The sequence below is a fragment of the Sminthopsis crassicaudata genome, chromosome 2, assembly GCF_048593235.1.
Source record: "Sminthopsis crassicaudata isolate SCR6 chromosome 2, ASM4859323v1, whole genome shotgun sequence".
Classification (NCBI taxonomy): Eukaryota; Metazoa; Chordata; class Mammalia; order Dasyuromorphia; family Dasyuridae; genus Sminthopsis; species Sminthopsis crassicaudata.
In genome coordinates, this window is record NC_133618.1 from 452,195,292 (window position 1) to 452,213,065 (window position 17,774).

Sequence of the window (17,774 nt, forward strand, 5' to 3'; positions counted from 1 at the left end):
CTGGATTCTGGTCATCTGATTCCCAGTCTGTGGCTTCTTAATCTGGGATCTAGTGATGTTATAGGATATATACTATAGCATAGATTTAACATTTAAAATGTTTTATTAACTCCTTTAAAGTGATTTCTTGTGTTTAATGCACATAGGAAAGAGAGAATACAGGGAAGGTTGTGGGTTGCACCAAAAGCATTCAGGGCACAAAAGTGGAGGTCTAGTTGGGCAGCAGGAATAGGTGTGAAAGAATGGAGTGGTGGCGGGGCAATGTGTGACCCGATTCCATGAACAATCTTACAGGGATCTGGCTGAATCCAAGTGCTGTTGGAGGGCAAGGCTAATCCTTTAAGGACCCAGAACTTCATCCAAGTGAGTGCTCCCTCCTCTGCCACGGTTCCCAGTCCCTCCCCAGATGCTTTGTGTCACTGGATTTATAAATACCGCTATCACGGTGAGCAATCCTCTGGCAGTGAGCTTCCTTTGGATTTGGCTAGGATGTCCCGGGAGGTCAGGGCACAAGCACAATCTCCAATCCCTCTAGAGCTGTCTCAGACTTGAAGCCTTTCCAGCTTGGCAGACTTCAACACAACTTACACTTGACCTGGCATAGCCTTCCCACTTCTCCTATCCCCCAGACCTCTATCCCAAGAAGGAAGATGTTTCTTCCCTCTGATTTCTGACATAACTTTTACTGCATGGTAAATACATAGGGTACATAAGGGCAGTAAGAAGCCCTTTATAGGGGCAGTCATCATGAACTGGATGGAGGAGGTAGAAACTGGAAGGCTGGGTAGGTAGATGTGGAAGGGAGAGGAAGGAACAGGTTCAAATAAAAATAAGTTCATAGTGCTCTCTCTAGACTTTGTAGATTACAAAGCATTTTTCTCCCCAACAACCTTATAAGGGAGACTAGACAAGCCTTATTCCTATTTTATAGAAAAGGAAAATGAGGAGGCCCAGAGATGTTACGGCATTTACCCACAGGGCTATCAGAAGGCAGTGTCATGACCTTTTTCCTTGACTCAGCCTGCCATGGAGTGGAGGAATAGGGGGAAGTTATGGCTGAACATTCCTAAAAATAACCTCTATCCCAAATGTATCCTAAGCCCTGAGGAGCTAATAGAGATGGGGGTGCTTAGATCCCCTATAATCTGTATCCCATCCCTAGGCCTGGTGATCTAAAAGAGAACTTTAAAAGGCCACTCAGCATCCTAAGCTTGCTGCTCTAGGTCACGGCTCCTCTCTCCAGCCTTCCCCCCTTCCCTTCCCATCTTCCTCCGCGTTTATGGCCCTTCCTGGCCTGAGTGTCATTTTTCCATGGGACATTGGAGGCTGGTGAAATCACATCTGGAGTCTAGACTCAGAGACTCTGTGGGCTGGGCTTCCAGGCTGGGCCTGGCCTGCCCTGCTCCACACTGTTTGCTTAGCTGGAGGTATTTAATTAGAATTAAAGTGGCCTCCCTTGTTCCTGCGGACAGGCCCGCTGGAAGCTGGGCTGGAAGTCATAGAAAACATCTGGGGGAGGCTGCAAGGGGTCATTAGATGGCAGAATGCGAGGCGCCACTTAGAGCAGCCGCAGCCGGCGTGGGGCAGAGCTGTTTCAATACGGCTTTTGTGGATGGACAGCCAGAGCCAGGCCAAGCTGCCAAGGCAGCAAACACTCTCTGCTGAATGTTTGTTCTGGCAGACTGAGGGATCTTGGGGGGCTGCTGATGGAGTGGGGGTGGGGAATGGAGGCTGGGGATTTGTTGGGGGTCTGGCTTCTTTTCTTATCTACCTCCTCGGAGACAGGAGCCCAATGTTAACGTTGTTCCTCTCACTCCACAGTTTGTCATTCCTGGCCAACAGATTCTACAACTTGGCACGAACCAACAGGATGGTCGAAGGTAGGGGCCAGGTTGGCAGGGACCTCAGAGACCAACTAGTCCAACCCTCCGACTTTATGGACAAAGAATCTGAGGCCCAAAGAGGGCAAGTGACTTAGTCACAAACTAGGTCATGAATCCAGGAGAAGAGCTGCTCCTAGAAGGCGCAGGGACTGTTTAGTTGTCGTATTTGTACTCCTAGGGGCTAAAACAGTGCTTGGCACATGGCAGACATTCAAAAAACGCTTGTCAGACTGACCCCAGGTCTCTGACTCAGTCCAATGATCTTACACCATTCCAGGCTCCCAAAGTCCAGTGAAGTTCTGGTCATAGACTTCAGGAGAGCTGGTGGGCAGAGGAAATATAGTACAATCAGCATGTAAAGCACCTAGGTACTGGGCATACAAACAGAAAAAGGCCCTGTCCCAGGGGCTGGCTTAATACTATAGCATTCCTAGGTGACGCCTCTGGGTCCCTCCTGGCTACCCCCATATCTGGAACTCACAAACCAGTAACTTGACCTAGTACTCCTCTGGAGGCAACTTCCCAAAATTCACAGACTATCACACAGGATCCCTCCCAGTCATTATTTCATCCAGGCTTCACAGATACAACTCAGGGTCTCCTTTTTGCTATCTTTAAGGTCTTGTTCTGGATCTGTTGGTTGTAATCCTAAGATATGGCCCCTCTGAAGGATCAGCTAGTGTCACCTCAATGGGAAGAGGTCATGCCAGGAAGGAGGATAAGAATGAGGTAAGTATGAGCTCTCCCCATGGTCCACATTGAGAGCTGCTCACTCCCATCCATGGAATCCACATTTTTAGTGCCAATCCTCCAACAACTGCTCTTTACCATCAGTATACCAGGAGCCCATGGATTTCCTTCTCCCAAGTTGTTAGGGACATAGGCTCAGCTTTTTGGCCAAATTCCTTTCCCCATCTTTTCCCTCTTTTGAGTGCTGGGATGAGAGTTGCTGAACTAAGGGTATCTAGTGAGGATTTCAGATGATTATCTTTGAATTTTCGTGTGTGTGTGTGTGTGTGTGTGTGTGTGTGTGTGTACACACTTACAGTTTGTGAGGGGTGGGGGTGGGTTGTGGGGGGTAAGGGGGAGAGAGGTGTGGGAAGATCTCAAAGCCTCATGTGTTGCCTTTAGAAACTGTGGGGGTTTAGGGAAAGGAAAGCTGGGAGTGAAATTCTGGAGACTCTAGAGTAGGTCCTTGTACTTTTATACCTCATTGCTTAAGGTCTTTCAGAGGCACAGGAAAATAGTCTGACCACACCAGTCAGTGGCAAGCATTCCTCTCATTCTCTCAGCAGAGAAATGGTGGTAGAAAGGGGACTGGCTATTTGGCTCAACAGGGTTAGGTGGCCCAGCAGAGAACTGGGTAACAGAAGATTTTCCCACTTATTCATTGTGATCTTAAAGTCCTATTTTCTCTCTGGAAGACTTCCTAACTTTCTCTTAGACACCTAATTACTAGGTCATCTCTGAGGTCCATCCTTGAGGCTTTAAATTCTATTATTGAAATCCAGGAATTAATTTGACACCTTCCAACCACTTGGCTGCGTCCTCTCACTGGCCTCCTTGGACACCTTCTCCAGGGCCAGGCACTTTCTCTGGCCCTGTGGTTGATGCCTGGGGCTGAGGGACCTGTGGGCCATCCCCACCCAGTGGTAGCTCCTCCTTCCTGCTGTTCAGGAAGCAAGCCCTATGATACACTGACTGCTTCTGAGTCATCTCCAAATCAGCACCCAGCTGCAGGGTGGGCAGGGCAGAGCAGAGCTGAGCGAATGTCAAGTGGGATCCCTGACTTCCAAGGACAGTCTGTGTCTATGTCCTTGGTTGGGGTAGGGCAGTCCTTGTCTGGAGTCCAGCTGGGGCTCCCTGGTTTCTATCTGAGAAAATCAGAATGGCTGTGGGTCCCAATGAGGGCAGCACGTAACATAAAAGAATGTATTCGTTGTGGAAGATTCTGACTTGCCACCTGGAAGGCAGACCTGAGGTATTACTTTTCTAATAGTGGGGATAAGCTATTCTCATCCAAACCCCCTTATTTATTCAAGAGCTCCCTCTCAAAAGTAGCTGTCCAAGGTCAAAGTTAGGGGCCTTAGTTCAAAGCAAAGCTCATAAACTCAAGACCTTGGCCTTCTTAGTCATGGCTAAGTGCTGGGGCCTTATGACTAAAGAGAAGCCCTGCTTAGTTTGGGTTTTAGTTTGGAAGATTCACAAAATCAGAGACTAGTAGGAGAGATCTCTAATCCCACCCCTCCTTAAGCAGGAAAGTCCTTCACAGTATTCCCAAGTGGTCACTTGGGTCCTACCTGAACACCTCTACTACCAAGAAGCTTGCTCATTCCTTTCAAAGACAGCCAGCAGTCACTTTATTTTTTTTTTCTGAAACAGTTCAAATTCCTTTTTGTATTGAGCTGATACCTTCAACTCTGCAATTCCCCAGAAAAATGTATGTCCTTCTTCCTATGATGGCAATCATGGCCCCCCACCCCCCAAACCCTCCTGGGACTCAGAGTTAGAAGAGGATTGTATGAAAAAGGGAAGGTGCTTAAGGAATAATGGATCATGTACCCAAGCCCCTCTACCTTCTGACTAGACACAGCTTCCTACCTCCAAATGAAGCTAGTCCTACATTGGGAGGTTCTAGGGCCTGGAGCTAAAAAATAGAGCTCTCACAAGGCAAATTAGGCCTGTCCTCCCACCTTTTCTTTCTTAGTGTGTAATGGAAGGAAGGTTGTATATCACCACATATATACTCTGAGCTAATTTGGCCTAGTTCCCTCCAACCCCCTTCCCACCTTTACCTCAATATAGTTGGAAAAGAAAAGACAGAGGCTGGAGGAGGCTTGCTGAATTCTATCTCAAGGGAAGGCAGGCTGGCAAGAAATTCTGCTGCTACCTGGAATCCCTCTACAAACTAAACCACATTTTCTTGTACCTTTCAGATACTCTCTGCCTCGAATTTTGTGCCAAGGCCAGGGAAAGAAATGGGGGCCATTTCCTGGGTCTGAGCTTGTCCAGAGGTAGGGCTGCCTCCTAAGCTCCCAGAAAAGAGCAATGTAAATCAATACCCAGCAGGGGTTCACGAGACAAGGCATTGGGGGGGTCAAGGGGCTTCCACCTCTGATGTCTCTCCCCAAGGCCTAGGGCGAAGAGGAGACAGAGACTGCTCCCTTGTCCTCACTTTCACTTGACACAAGACTTTTAATGTGTGAGAGAGGAGTTCACGGTAATACAAAAAATTTAAAAACCAGGCCCTCTCACCACCCTGTCACCCTCCCCACAAAAGGTAGTTGGGGTTTCTTTACCCAGTGCTGGGGAGGGAGCACGCAAGAAGTACACAACCATAAACAAAGAGAAAAATCCAAGACTGGGCTTGGGAGGGAGAAGGGAGAGGAGAGGCCTGGCCCCAGCAGGGCAGCCTAAGCCGGAGCATCACCGCCTGGCTCTGCAGGGCTGTTGTCTCTCCCCCAGCTCCTGCCCTGGTGGCAGGAGCCCCCCCACTCCACCTGACTCCAAGCCCACCCTTACTGCTCCTTCTTTTCCGTCTCAGAGGATGATGATGATGATGACGGCGGCGCTCCCTCTTTGCACTCCCTGGCTGACTCCTTCTCCTTCTCGTTTGTCTCCTCGTAGCTGGAGGCCGGAGAGAGGGGAGAGGAGAAATGTTGGATCAGAAAAGGCCACCATCATCTTCCCACTCTCCCCAGGAACAGGCTTTTTCACCAGGACCGGGTCTGAGCCTCCATTCTTCTGGTTTCACACTTGGCAGCCCCAACCCCTCTCTTGCCCAGTGGGAGACACCCCCGGCTCTGGTCTCAAAGCATAGAAAGGACGAGGTTCAGGGACCCCCCTCCTCCTCAGTCCAAAGCTGAGTCTTATTTCCTCCATGTTAGTTTCCATAGCCACAGGATTTAGGGCTGGAAGGAATTTTAGAGGGGGTAAGTCTTACCTAGTAGATTTATAGATAGGGCAAACTGAGGCTAGTGGTTAAATGGCTTGCCCAAGGTTACATTGCTAATAAGTGGCAGAGCAAGGAGAGCTTTCACACTGTCATGTCCCCTAAAACTTTACCTCCTCAATTCTCTTTGGCAGCAAATAAAGCTCAGACAACCCCAGATCAAGCAGACTCACAGTTGTGCCTAACCCTCGGCTTGATGCTGCCTCGGGTGACATAAATTTCTCTCCCCTCATCCCAGGGGTACAAGGGGAAACATCAAGCCCCCCAGAGAGGGTACGGGACTCCTGCCTCTTGCTCCCCAGATCCACTGTGTGATCAGCTCACTTTGGATCAGCCATCTCTCCAATGTGGAGAATGATTCTACTGCAGCCCCCTTCACACCTGCCCTATGGGAGGAACTGAGGTCTGCAAGGTGTTCAGAGATCCTAGAGAGGTGTTTGCCCAGTTCAAGATGGCCAGCTCACCAGAAAGATGGAAGAGAGGCTCAGGTTGGAATCTAGGGTTATGGACGAGGCAAAGGAAAGGAAAGACCTGCTCCTCCTGGGATCTAAGGCTGTCTCTAAGGCTGAAATTGGACAAGCCATTTTGGGGCTGACATTCCACCACTAACTGGTGCCCCAGAGAGAAAGGAACGAGGAGCCAAAGGCTCGCAGGGGTAGGGGTGGGGGTGGCGGTGGCCGGCTTGAGGGAGAAAGGGGAAAGGAAGGCAGAGAATAGGATGCCCTACCTGACAGAGCAGAGGGGAAACGGGGGGAGAAAGAACGCTGGGGGCTACAGGGCGCTGGGGCTGTGTGGCCGGCGGCGGCGGGGGCAGGCCGCTTTCTGTTGCATGGAATCCGCAAGGCTGGCGGGTGAGCCCGAGACAGTGGGGAAGTGGGTAAGCCGCGGAGTGTGTGGCAAGATTTCAGCAGAAGATTCATAGCTGCAGGAAAGACAGAGAGGAAGAAGGGAGGGAAAAGAGGAGGAATCACAGAATCTTAGAGCTGTAAAGGATCTTACTGACCATTTAAGTACAACACCGTTGTTTTATAGATGGGGAAACAGGAGAAAGGAGGGGATTTGCCCAAAGTCATATAGCAAGTCAGTGGCAAAGCTGGGACCAGAATTCAGGAGAAGAGCCAAGGGAGACTTTTCAAAAAGGGGATGGGGGTGGGAGTTGAGGAAGGAGAGAAGAGAAGCAGGGAGAGAAACCAAGGAGAATGACAGGAGAGGATTTTGAGAGAAAGGCAGAATAGTTTTGCTTTTCTACTCAGTTCCCTTTCAAAAGGCTGCAGGTACTACTTGCTTCCTCCAGGCACAGCCAAGGGTGGACAGCCAGCCTCTGGAGGCGCTGCATGTTATTAATAGCCTGACAATGGGCCAGGAAGCATGGGGACCGCCACAGTCTGGGCTCTAAGAAGATTTTGGGCAGTGGGAGAGGGTTAAAAGACTTCAATCTGATGGGACCTCAGAGAATTTTCAGTACAGCTTTTATGCTTCAAAATGAGGAAACTGAAGTTCAGATGGTCTTAACTTCAAATCTGTTGATCTTCCACTACATTACTCAGGCCCCTGGGGACTGGGGAAGAACTAAGCAAGATTCTCGTGTGTGTGTGTGTGTGTGTGTGTGTGTGTGTGTGTGTGTGTGTGTGTATGCACGCACATGTGCACACTCTGCTGGAAAATAGTCTTATGTAATCCCTACAAGTGAGATATTGGGGGGGGGGGGCGGCTTCTAGCAGGTTTTTAATTTAAGCACCTGCTGTCCATGGTCTCCATTTTTCCTATTCCCTGGCTTCCTCTCCCCCTCCTACCCTATGAGCATCTAAACAGCTCTAGAAATGAGCTGTCTTAGCAGAGAATCAAGAATTGCAAAGGATCTCAGAGATCTTTTATCTACATTTTACAGAAAGGAAGCCCAGGTCCTAAGAGGGGAAGTGATGGATGACAGGCCCAAGAATGGCTACTATTTATTTAGAGCCTTAAGTTTTCAAAGGACCTAAGATACATTTTATCTACTGAATTTGATCCGTACTAAACCCTGGGAAGTGGGTGCTATTATTGTCCCCATATCAGAGATAAGGAAACTGGGGCAGGCAGAGGTTAAATAACTTGCCTGAGACCACATTAAGCTGCCAAGTGTCTGAGGCTGGATTTGAACTCGGGTCTTTCTGACTCTAGGTGCAGAGCATTTTTCATTGAGCTGCCAGCTGCCTTAGTTTCACAGAGGATGGGCAGGGGCAGAGCAAGGACTCCACACCATGTTCTTTGAAGCCAGGAATCAGTGCTGATAGCATGGGGTATATATTTGCTGATTTAAGAGATTGAACCTTTTTAGCTTCCCCATTTCCTCTGTAAAATGAGGGACTTGGATTAAAATTCCAGCTCTACATTAGTTTTTGATTTTGCAAAAATAGGAGTTGAACATCATCAATAATAATAATAATGACCATGTTTTCTCTACCATAGAGGGTTGTGATGAAAAGCACTTTATAACCTTACAATGCTATGGAAACGTAAGCTACTGCCATTAATACACTCCATGAAACCATGGTCCAAAGCCGGTGCGCCCTCCACTACAGCCTGCTGCTTTCTTGACTGACCTTGTCTCTTATGAACTTGGGCTGTCTGTCTGTCCTCAGTGAGGCCCTGGCCTCCACAACTCCTAGCACCTGCCTGCCATCAGGAGGGGGTGGGGGCTTGGAATGGAACCAAAGCCTGGAGGATGCCAGGGCCTGTCATACAAGGGATGGGGTGTGGGAGGCCTGAGAAGAGGGAATCAATATGGCCCTGTTTCTCCCAGCCTCGGGGTCTGGCCCTCTCCCCTTCACCCCACCAGGAGACACGGGGCTGTGACCGTGAGCCCTGCTGGCTTCCGGGGAGGGAGGGAGGGTGGCGCGGGGGTGGGATGAGTCACGGGTGTGTCAGCAGCACGGCTCAGGGCGCCCAGGTGCACAGGAAGGCCAGGACCGGGACGATCGGTGCCTGCAGCACTGGGTTCCCAGAGAAACATCAAAGGCTGAGCAGGTGGGGAAGGGACAGGGTGAAGGCCTGGCCAATAACCTGGAGGGATGCGGGTGGTGGTGCTGGGGGAGGGATGGGCCATGTCTGACCCCCCTGGGTGGCAGCTGCCCATGATGAGTTATTTTGGGGGTCCCTGAGGGTGCAGAGCTGCCCACCTGCCATCTCTTTACAAGGCTGAAGGATAGGGGGTGGGGTGGGAAGGGAACAGCTCTCTGGGGCAGACACTGAGGGAGTCACACTAGCAAGGGGCAAGACTGTGCTGAGGGTAGGACGTGTGGCCCTCAACAAAGGGAAGGGCACAAGAGATTAATTTATGTACTGTTACCAATTTGGGTTGTTTATAAGTTAGGATGTATAAAACCACAAAAAGTCAGGAACTAAGAGAAATAAGCTATAGACCTTGGAACATAGCATAGCTTATTGGAGCTAGAAGGGGCCTGGGACGTCACCTGGCCCAGTGCCTTCGTTTTACAGAGAAGAACATTGAGGAAGTCGAGAGGGAAGGTGATCAGCCTAAGGTACCCAGCTTGGGGTACTAAGAAGGACTAAGAACCACAATCTAGTGTAGCCTAGCCAGGATACCTAGTCTCAATCACAGAAAAGATCTGACAGATCCTATTTTCTGCCTTTTCTAAGAGAAGATCCCACTCTCCAAATTACTCTACTTCTGCCCTACTTCTCCTGGAGGTTTTTCCTAGAATTCTGTCTTCCTTCATTCCAGAGGCCAAGCCCAGAGGGAGACATTTGTGGCCCTGTAAAGATATGCAGAGCCTATGGGTGGATGGGCGTGGTTCCACCCTGGGACAGTGTGTCTCCAGTCTGTGGTCCTGGGAACAGCACCAGCCTGGACAGTCTTCCCAGAGTTTATTTAGCCTTTCCACTCCTTATGTAGGTGTGCAGCTGCCAGGTATAGACCCTTGCTTTGTAGCTGGAATCTGGGGGAGGAAGGGGATCTAAATCTACTTTCTAGTTATTTTCCCCCCACAGGGATCATCTACTCAGAGAGACTTAGAATAAAAGAGCATTGGAACAGGAGGAAGTACAGAACATGGTTCAGAGAATGGCAGCCCTAGAACAGATCATAAAATATAGATTAGGACAAAGGACACAAAATAAAGAATGTGAGAACCAGAACTGACCTCAGAGACCACTAAGTCAACCATATTATTTTACAAAGGAGAAAATGGGAGTCCAGAGAGGAAAAGGACTTTGCTAAAGGTCACACAGCAGCACCCAGGTCTCTTGACTTCCAGTCTAATGCTCCTGCTACTGCTTCCCTTGGGAATAGGTCTGTCAACAGCCTCTATTGAAGGAGGGATCAGAGGATCACAGATTTAAAGTCTGAAGGGATCTAAAAGGCCAAGTAGCTCAAACCTCTTATTTTTACAGATGAGAAAACTGAGGCTAAAGGCCCAAGTTTACATAGCTAGTATCAGAAGTGAGATTTGAACCCAGGTCTTTCTCTAGGCCACCTAGCCCTTTGGAGGGCTTAGAACAGAGCTCTCTCAAGACACTCCAGCCAGTCCTGGTGGCAGAAGTCCTATGTATTTTAGTCTTGATGGACAAGGGAGTCAGAAGAGTCACTGTATGAGATGCTGTGTGCTGGATATACTATAAGAGCACAATCGCTACCTAGAGAAGAAGGTGGCCCAAATCTTGTAGGGATGCCCCTGCTTGATTCTCAGAATTGCGTTCCCCCCCCCCCCCTTCCATGATGTGCCCCAGTTCAGCTAACTGCCATTCCAACCATCTGGGGGATGGGAGGGCTGGGTCCAGAGCAAAACTGCCACCAGAACCCACAGACAAGTTCCCATGTACTGGCAAAAAATGCCAGGGAGTGGTTTCCCGGGAGACGTGTACAAACACTTTCCCCCAGCCCACAACCTCTGTATCCCCCTGGGACCCATTGGCTGCACCTGTGAACACGCCTGGGGCCTTGTGTGCTGTGGGAATGGTAGGCTGGGCAAACCCCTTACCTGAACATCTCCGTGACTTCTCCCTTTGCCAGCGCCACCAGCAGGGGGAAACCAATGCAGGCAGGGACCAGATAGAGCAATGCCGGCTGCGGGGGTGGGGGAAAGCACAGAGTTTTATCAGCTCCAGGAGGTTATGCTGGGAAATAGAAGGTTTTCCCTAAGAACTGGGGGAGAGCCTTGCATGAATGAAGGTCCACGGGTCATGTTTAGAAACCTACTTAGGCTGGCTCTGATGCTAACTACTTGACAATGGGTCAGTCAGTTAGTTTACCCATCTCTTCAGTGGGAATAATACTGTATCCCCTACCTAGAAGACATGTTTTTGGGAAAGTGCTTTGAAAACTATAAAACATTATAAAGCTTTCCCTCCCTTTGGGAACACAGCCTACAAAACCATGTTTTTTTTTTCTCTACTAATGAGATCTCTGGATATTTGGAGAATTAAATTCGTTTCCCTCTCTGGGCCTCAGTTTCCTCATCCGTAGAATGACCACTGGTTAGGATACCTTGAAGGTATTTTCCAGCTCAAAGACCTATGCTCTATTTGCAGCTCGAAGACCCTGTACAGCTTCCTAGAGATATGCATCTAGACAGCAATGACCTGGGTTCCAGTAATGGATCTGATAAACTTATGTGACTTCTGGGAAGTAATTTTCCTATACCCTTGAGCCTCAGTTTCCTCCTCTGTAAAATGAAAACATGTATAGTCATGTATTTTAAGAAAGAATTGGTCCAATATTCTCCCTGGATGGTAAGAAACTGAGGCCCTGAGAAAGGAAATGACTTGATCAATGAGTAACAAGTCAAAAGTAGTAGAGTCACATTTGAACCCAGGTCTTCTGACTCCAAATCCAGCATTCTTTCCATTGCCCCTATTCCCTTTCTTCCCCTCAGGAAGGATGTTTTATTCAAAAGGGATGTGTACCAACCTACAGGATCACGATTCTAACATTAGGGCTTACCCACTGAAGCGATTGCCAGAGTGAGGAGTGCCATCTGCTGGCAACTCTTGTTATTCCTCCCCCTTATTCTCTTTCAGATTTTAAAATTAGTCACTGATGTTTCTTTGCAGTGTTGAGGTTTACAAAGAACATTCTTCCTAACAATTCTTTGAGATAGATGTTGTAAGTATAATTATCCCCATCTTACAGATAAGGAAACTGAGATGCCAAGAAGTTAAGTGACCCATTCAAGATATGTGAGAGAGGAAGGTCTCCCCCAAGGCTTCATGCTCCAAGTTCAGTGCTCTTTTTGTCATGTCCTACTGTTTCTCTTACTGGGCCATCCCAGCAAAGACTGAAGGCAGAACGGGAGCAGAGAGGGAGGTGGAGAAGAGATGGGTGGGTGGCTGTTAGGATTCAGCTCCTGGCCAGCTCTCACCAACTTACCTGGGCATGTTTGAAGACGTGCATAATGAAGATAGTAAGACCCAGGCCAAAGATGTAGGCCACGAAGCTGGTATAGAAGTAGGTGTGCGTGTTCTTCTTCAGGCTGCGGAGTGAGTGAAGGGGGAGAGATGCATTAGGACTTCCTGATTCTACTCCCTCCAGTGACTCTTTGGTTCTTATACTTTCAGAGGTCCTAGAAGCTACGAAGCACAAAATCAGAGCCCTTTGCCTTGGAAGCTTTCTTCCTCCCCCCCCCCCCAAATCTTAAGCACCTGCCCCACTCTTCTTCATCTCTATGGCTTCCACCTTTGTGCAGGGTCTTCCTTATCTTGTCCTTGGATTACCATAACCTTCTGAATGTTTCCTGACTAGTCGTCCTATTGACTATGCCTGTGTCATTCTCTTAAGAGTCCAGCTCTGAAAATACTTCTCCCCTACATCCCCCCCCCCAAAATCCTTCCCTAATTCTTTAGTGTCTACAAACTCTTGGAAGGCTGGCATTTGATACCCCTCACAAACTTATCTTTCAAGTCTCATTTCCCACTACTCCCCTTCATGTTGATTTCCAACTAAACTGTGTTGTCTCTCCCTTCCCCCCCGCCACTTCATGTTTTGCTTGGCTTCTGTTTTTCTTCTTCCTATTCCTGGACCATCCTTGTTCCATTTCTGGCTACCGAAATCCCATTCTCTGAGGCCCAGTTAGGCTGCCCTCTCTTGGGTGAACTTTTCTCCTCTGATTATTGTGAATTTTGCCTCCAGTCTTTTAGATCTCAGATAGAATCTCCCCTGTACATCTGCCATGTTGTGCTGTTTTCTCCTCCTAGACTGTGACTTCCATGAAGGCAGGGAATATTCTTTGTTTCTTGTTGTATCTTCGGGCTCAAACACGGTGCTGTGTATGTGTAAGATGTGTAGATAATGTTTGTTGCAACGAATTGAGCTGAATTTAGTTCTAGCCCATGAACGGCAAGGTGGTTACTGTCCAGCACAGATAAGAATGGAATTCTGAGTCTTACGCTGGCTGCTTCAAAACTCATTACTTTAGACATTCCAGTGAAAGAGCAGGGGGCTCTCTGAAAAACACCTACCGAGTGTCTGCGGCACTGAATTTCCACGGCTATGGCTCCAGAAAGGCTAGCCCTGTGTCTTATATCACCACTGAGCAGAGTGCTCTGTATAAAGTGATTTAAAACTGGTCACTCGATGTTAAGGGACTGAAGCTATCAGAGAGTTCCCCGTCTCCTTTTATGACCCAATCTTTTCCCCATCTCCCTGACAACACCACGATCTGGCCTTGGCCCACAATGTGATGGTCAAGGTTGGGGGAAAGTCTTCTCCTGGTTCTCTAGACCCTTTGGCCACCCAAATTAACGCTTGTCCCCCATCCTGAGGACAAAGCCGCCCTGGGCTGGAGGCCGGAGAGCAGGGCTGTCAGTCTGGCCCAACTGACAGCCGCTTCTCTCTTCCCGCCTCAGCCTCTCCCTCTGACTCGGCCCAAGCTGGCTCAGGGCTGCCTAAGTGCCCCTGGCTGCAGCTGGGGCGCGGGGAGCGGAAGGGGCTGAGTGGCTTTGGCTCAGAAAACCTCCGTTCTCTCGTCTGCCTGACTCTCCGGGCTCACCTGATGTCAAAGCGCAGAAGCAGAGCAATGAAGATACCTAAGGAAAGAGAAGGAGAGTCAGAGGGGCTGGGCTGGCCCCTCACACTACCTTAACCCCACTGAGCACCGCGGGCTACAACCTCCTCAGGGACTCTTCAACAAACCACGTGCCTCTTTTCCAGGCACAAGCGTGGGGGGGGGGGGGGGGGGAGAGGGAGCTGAGAGAGACACTTCGGGCCAGACCGTGCAGAGACCAGAATTCCTTGCATTGCACGTGGAGATGGCGCCACCTGGTGGTCACCTCCGAGAAGCGCTGGCTGTGAGAAGGGACTGGCCCTGGCCTCTGGACAGCTGCTTCCCCGTGCGGGTTTCCTCTTTTGTCAAATGGACAATAACCACCAGTCTTCCTCTTTCCTGGGGCCGCCAGGAGGATCAGAGGAAAACGGGCTGGAAGGGGCTCGGAGGCTGCAGAGCGCCACAGAGACCGTGTCCGTCCCTTCCCAGGCAAGGCTCCCTGGTCCGGCGTGTGCGCCCGGCCCCCCAGGAGGCCCCTGCAGCACTCTGGAGCACAGGGCCTTTCTGCCGGAGAGCCGCAGGGGCCCGTGGCTGGCTGCAAGCCCGGCGGTCTCAGATCCAGTTCGGTCGGCCCCCGGAGAAGGGGACTTCGCCTTTCTGGAGCCCCGCGTCTGGCTCACGAACCCGCCTAATGCAGAGGAAGAACTTTCTAAGGACATCTTCCCTCCATGACCGCTTGGGGGTTCCAGCCCTGAAAACTTTTACCCAGAGACTGGATGGCTTGTCTTGGGGCCTGAAATCTGGGGTGGAGTTTATCCCAACTCCAAATTGTTGACTCTCTCTGGATCTCAGTCTTCTCATGTGCCAAACGTAGATAAAAGGCCAGTTTAACCCCTTCCACAAAATACATATAAATATGAAGGTAATAGTGGCAAAAGTGTTTTGTCAGGAGCTATAGAATTCTAGGAAAAAGGAGTCTAAGGAAGAAACTGGGGCTGGTGGGAAAGAGAGATTGTTTCTGTCTCCTCTCTCTCAGGACGGACTCTCCTCTTACTGACTGCTCATCACCCCCAAAGCACAAGTATTACCTGGAATGACGATGTCTCCCAGTCCCAGCATGGCAAAGTTGTCTGCCTCCAGTCCCTTTTCCAGCAGGTCTTGGGGGAAAACCACTGGAGGAAAAAAAGGAGGAGGGGGAAGGGCCTTAACTATTAAACCCCCAAGGAAAGAGCAGGGTCAAATACAATCATGACGGAGTTCCCATGTTTGATTAGTTCAAGCAACTTTGAGAAAAAGGAAGAGCCCCTAACCAAGGAATCAAGAGCTTTGAATTCACGCCCCAGCTATGCCATCTTGGTCAAAGTATTTTGCTTGTCTGAGGCCCAGTTTTCTCCTTTCTTTCAGAGGCAGCACGGTGACATGGAAAGAACATTGGAATTGGAGTCGGAGGACCATGACTTGGAGTAGGAGGTGTCACTGCGGCTAAGAACATTGAACTTGAAGTTAGGAAGGGCCAAGTCCATATCTAGCCTTACATTTTTACTAGCTACATGACCCTAGACAAATCACTTAATCCTCTTTTTGCCTCATTTTCCTCATATGTAAAATGGACTTTAGAGGACTGTTACAGATATAGGAATAGCATATACGGGCTTTGTAAATCTTAAAGCTCTCTACAAATGTTAGCTATCGTCATCATCATCATTACTATTACATTAATTTCTCAGCCTCAGTTTCTTAATTTATTAAAAACCTTATTGAACTGGATGAACTCTGAGATCCCTTCTATTCAAATGAGTATAATTCTAGCTGCATAACTCATTTTACAGGGATACTGTAAAAAAATTCTTGGTAAAGTGGTAAATTTGAATTGTTAATATTTTTAGTAGCAATTGTCATGGGGGCAGGTGGGCTAGATGACCTCTAAGCTTCTTTCTACCCCTAAAATCTAAGATCCTGTGATCTTAAAATCTTTGTCACAGGTGACATGCATAGTTTTACCTAGACGTGTCTAAAGAAAGGGCATTAGCACTCTGAAGTATTAGACCCTGAGCCTGACTGTTAAGGGCCTATACCTGGGACAGCCCTCAGAGCAGGAGCTCTGGGCCTAAATAGTGCCAGCCTTTCCATAGCTTGTGCCCATCTCCAACCATGGCAGTGTTTACATCCTTCCTCCTCTAATAACATTATCTTTGCCTCCTTTCCATTTGGTTTTTTTATTTTAAATCAATTGTGCATGTACAGGATAAAGGAGGTCCTCCTTCTTTCAAATAGGTCTCCATTTACATATCAACAAAAATGGGGATAAGCTTTACCCTGTCTCCCTGACAGAGAAGGATAAAATGAGATAATGCATAAAAAAAGTTCTTTGGAAAATATAAGCAACTGTAGCCTAGTGAGGTATTATTAGTATCAGAGATGGGCTGGGGTCCTCTGTAGGGAATAATTTAGTCCTGAGAATGTCACTTGTCACTAAAGAGAACAAGGATCAGGAGATATAGGAAGTTCTTTGGACAGGGGTTTACTCACATTTTATTGGTGCCTCAAAGGACTTGGCCACAGTTACCATCACATTGGTGCCAAAAACCTAGGAGTAAGAGAGACCCAGAGGCAGTGAAACAAGGAGGAAGGTTCTTATAAACCCCATTCATCATGACTTTGGCATCATAAAGGAGTTGGGACTTCCCAGAAGTTCGTCTCCATCCTCTGCCCCACCAGACCTTGCTCAGGACACTTAACTAGCATTATTACCCTGACTTTCAGAAACTATAGTGGTGGAACACAGCTCTGGCCTGGGTGTCAGAAGGCCTTGCTTTGAGTCATGGCTCTGACAATGATTAGCTTTGAACCTGGGAAGGTCACATTTGCCCTCTCTGATCCACAGTTTCTCCCTGTTTAGTTAGGCTAAATGAGAACCCAGATCTAAAAAAGGAAGGGGCCTCAGAGGTCACCTAGAACAAGCCCTCCTTTTATTTACATAAATGATGTCTAAGGTCCTTCCCAGTAAGAACTTTCTCTGACATACTTTTCTGTGGAACAGGGACCAAGCTTTCCAGAAGCAGGAAGAGCTGAGGGAACTTCAACCTGCCTCCTGCAACCCATCCATCCCATCCATCCCAGGAATGGGGCAGCTCACCCAGAAGATGTCATAAACAAAGAGGCCTCCGAGCAGGATGCAGCCTGTGCTGACATTATTGAGGTGCAGGAGCTCCACTCCATTGAGGGAGAAGGCCAGGCCAAAGAGGTTGTTGGCAATCCAGTGCTGTTGGAGAAAAATGTATCCACACCCAACCCAAGAGGTGAAGAGCTGGCATCTTCCTCCTTCCCCCCCCCCATCCATCAGGCAAAGGGCTGTTGCCACAATCCAGGACCACCCCCTGCCTCCCCTCACCTTCCTTAGCAGGTACCAAACACCGATGATACTGCTCAGGGTCAGGCATACGAGATCTTTGCTGTCAAACTCATAATTGACAATTTCTACAGAAACAAGGGGTGGGAGAAGGGAGGAAAAAGATTGTCATATCCAATCCCTTCCTTGGAGTCTATGTTTGTGAACTTCAGGCATTTATGGGGAACAGGAGGTATGATAAGGTCTACAGGGCCTGAATCTTACTAAGGAAGAAGCAATGCTTGTTAAGAAATTGGGTCCTTTTAAGGATTAGCCCATCCTTATTAAGTAAGGGGCAAAACCTCTTTTCTCCTGAGATATAACCTCAGGTGATATAGCTATCATATCCAGTATTCCAAAATGAGTGTATCAGAGGGGTGAGTGAACCAAACACTACTGAAGCTAAGGTGGTCCAGTCATTAACCACAGAAAGAAACCAAGGAAAGTGACCTTCCTAGAGTCAACCCACTCATCCAGCAATGAATTAGGAAGCATTTGTCTCTTCCATATGCTAAGCCAACAAAGCCTGCCCTCAAAAAACAGAGACTCTGACCTTTATTATTCTAATTCTA

General features: G+C 48.6%; 1 protein-coding gene and 1 long non-coding RNA gene across 4 annotated transcripts in view; one reads left to right on the top strand and one right to left on the bottom strand.

The window, feature by feature from the left end:
• The first annotated feature begins 1,385 nt into the window (after positions 1-1,385).
• On the top strand, positions 1,386-17,341 carry LOC141557321 (uncharacterized). Its single transcript, XR_012486763.1, has 5 exons — positions 1,386-1,427; positions 1,822-1,880; positions 2,503-2,612; positions 14,851-15,316; positions 16,855-17,341. It is a non-coding gene; the product is annotated as an uncharacterized LOC141557321 (long non-coding RNA).
• Positions 5,059-17,774, bottom strand: part of HM13 (histocompatibility minor 13) — a 30,922-nt gene continuing 18,206 nt past the window's right edge. For 2 of the 3 annotated variants that reach the window (XM_074292809.1, XM_074292810.1), the window contains 8 exons: positions 17,206-17,291; positions 16,951-17,076; positions 16,344-16,401; positions 14,903-14,986; positions 13,821-13,857; positions 12,203-12,305; positions 10,815-10,900; positions 5,059-5,510 (listed from right to left, as the gene is read on the bottom strand). In XM_074292809.1, the coding sequence (XP_074148910.1) occupies positions 5,402-5,510; positions 10,815-10,900; positions 12,203-12,305; positions 13,821-13,857; positions 14,903-14,986; positions 16,344-16,401; positions 16,951-17,076; positions 17,206-17,291 (689 nt within the window). In that variant the 3' untranslated portion in view covers positions 5,059-5,401. Of the gene's footprint in view, positions 5,511-6,610; positions 6,758-10,814; positions 10,901-12,202; positions 12,306-13,820; positions 13,858-14,902; positions 14,987-16,343; positions 16,402-16,950; positions 17,077-17,205; positions 17,292-17,774 lie in introns of all 3 variants that reach the window. The other variant, XM_074292812.1, reaches the window with a different exon arrangement.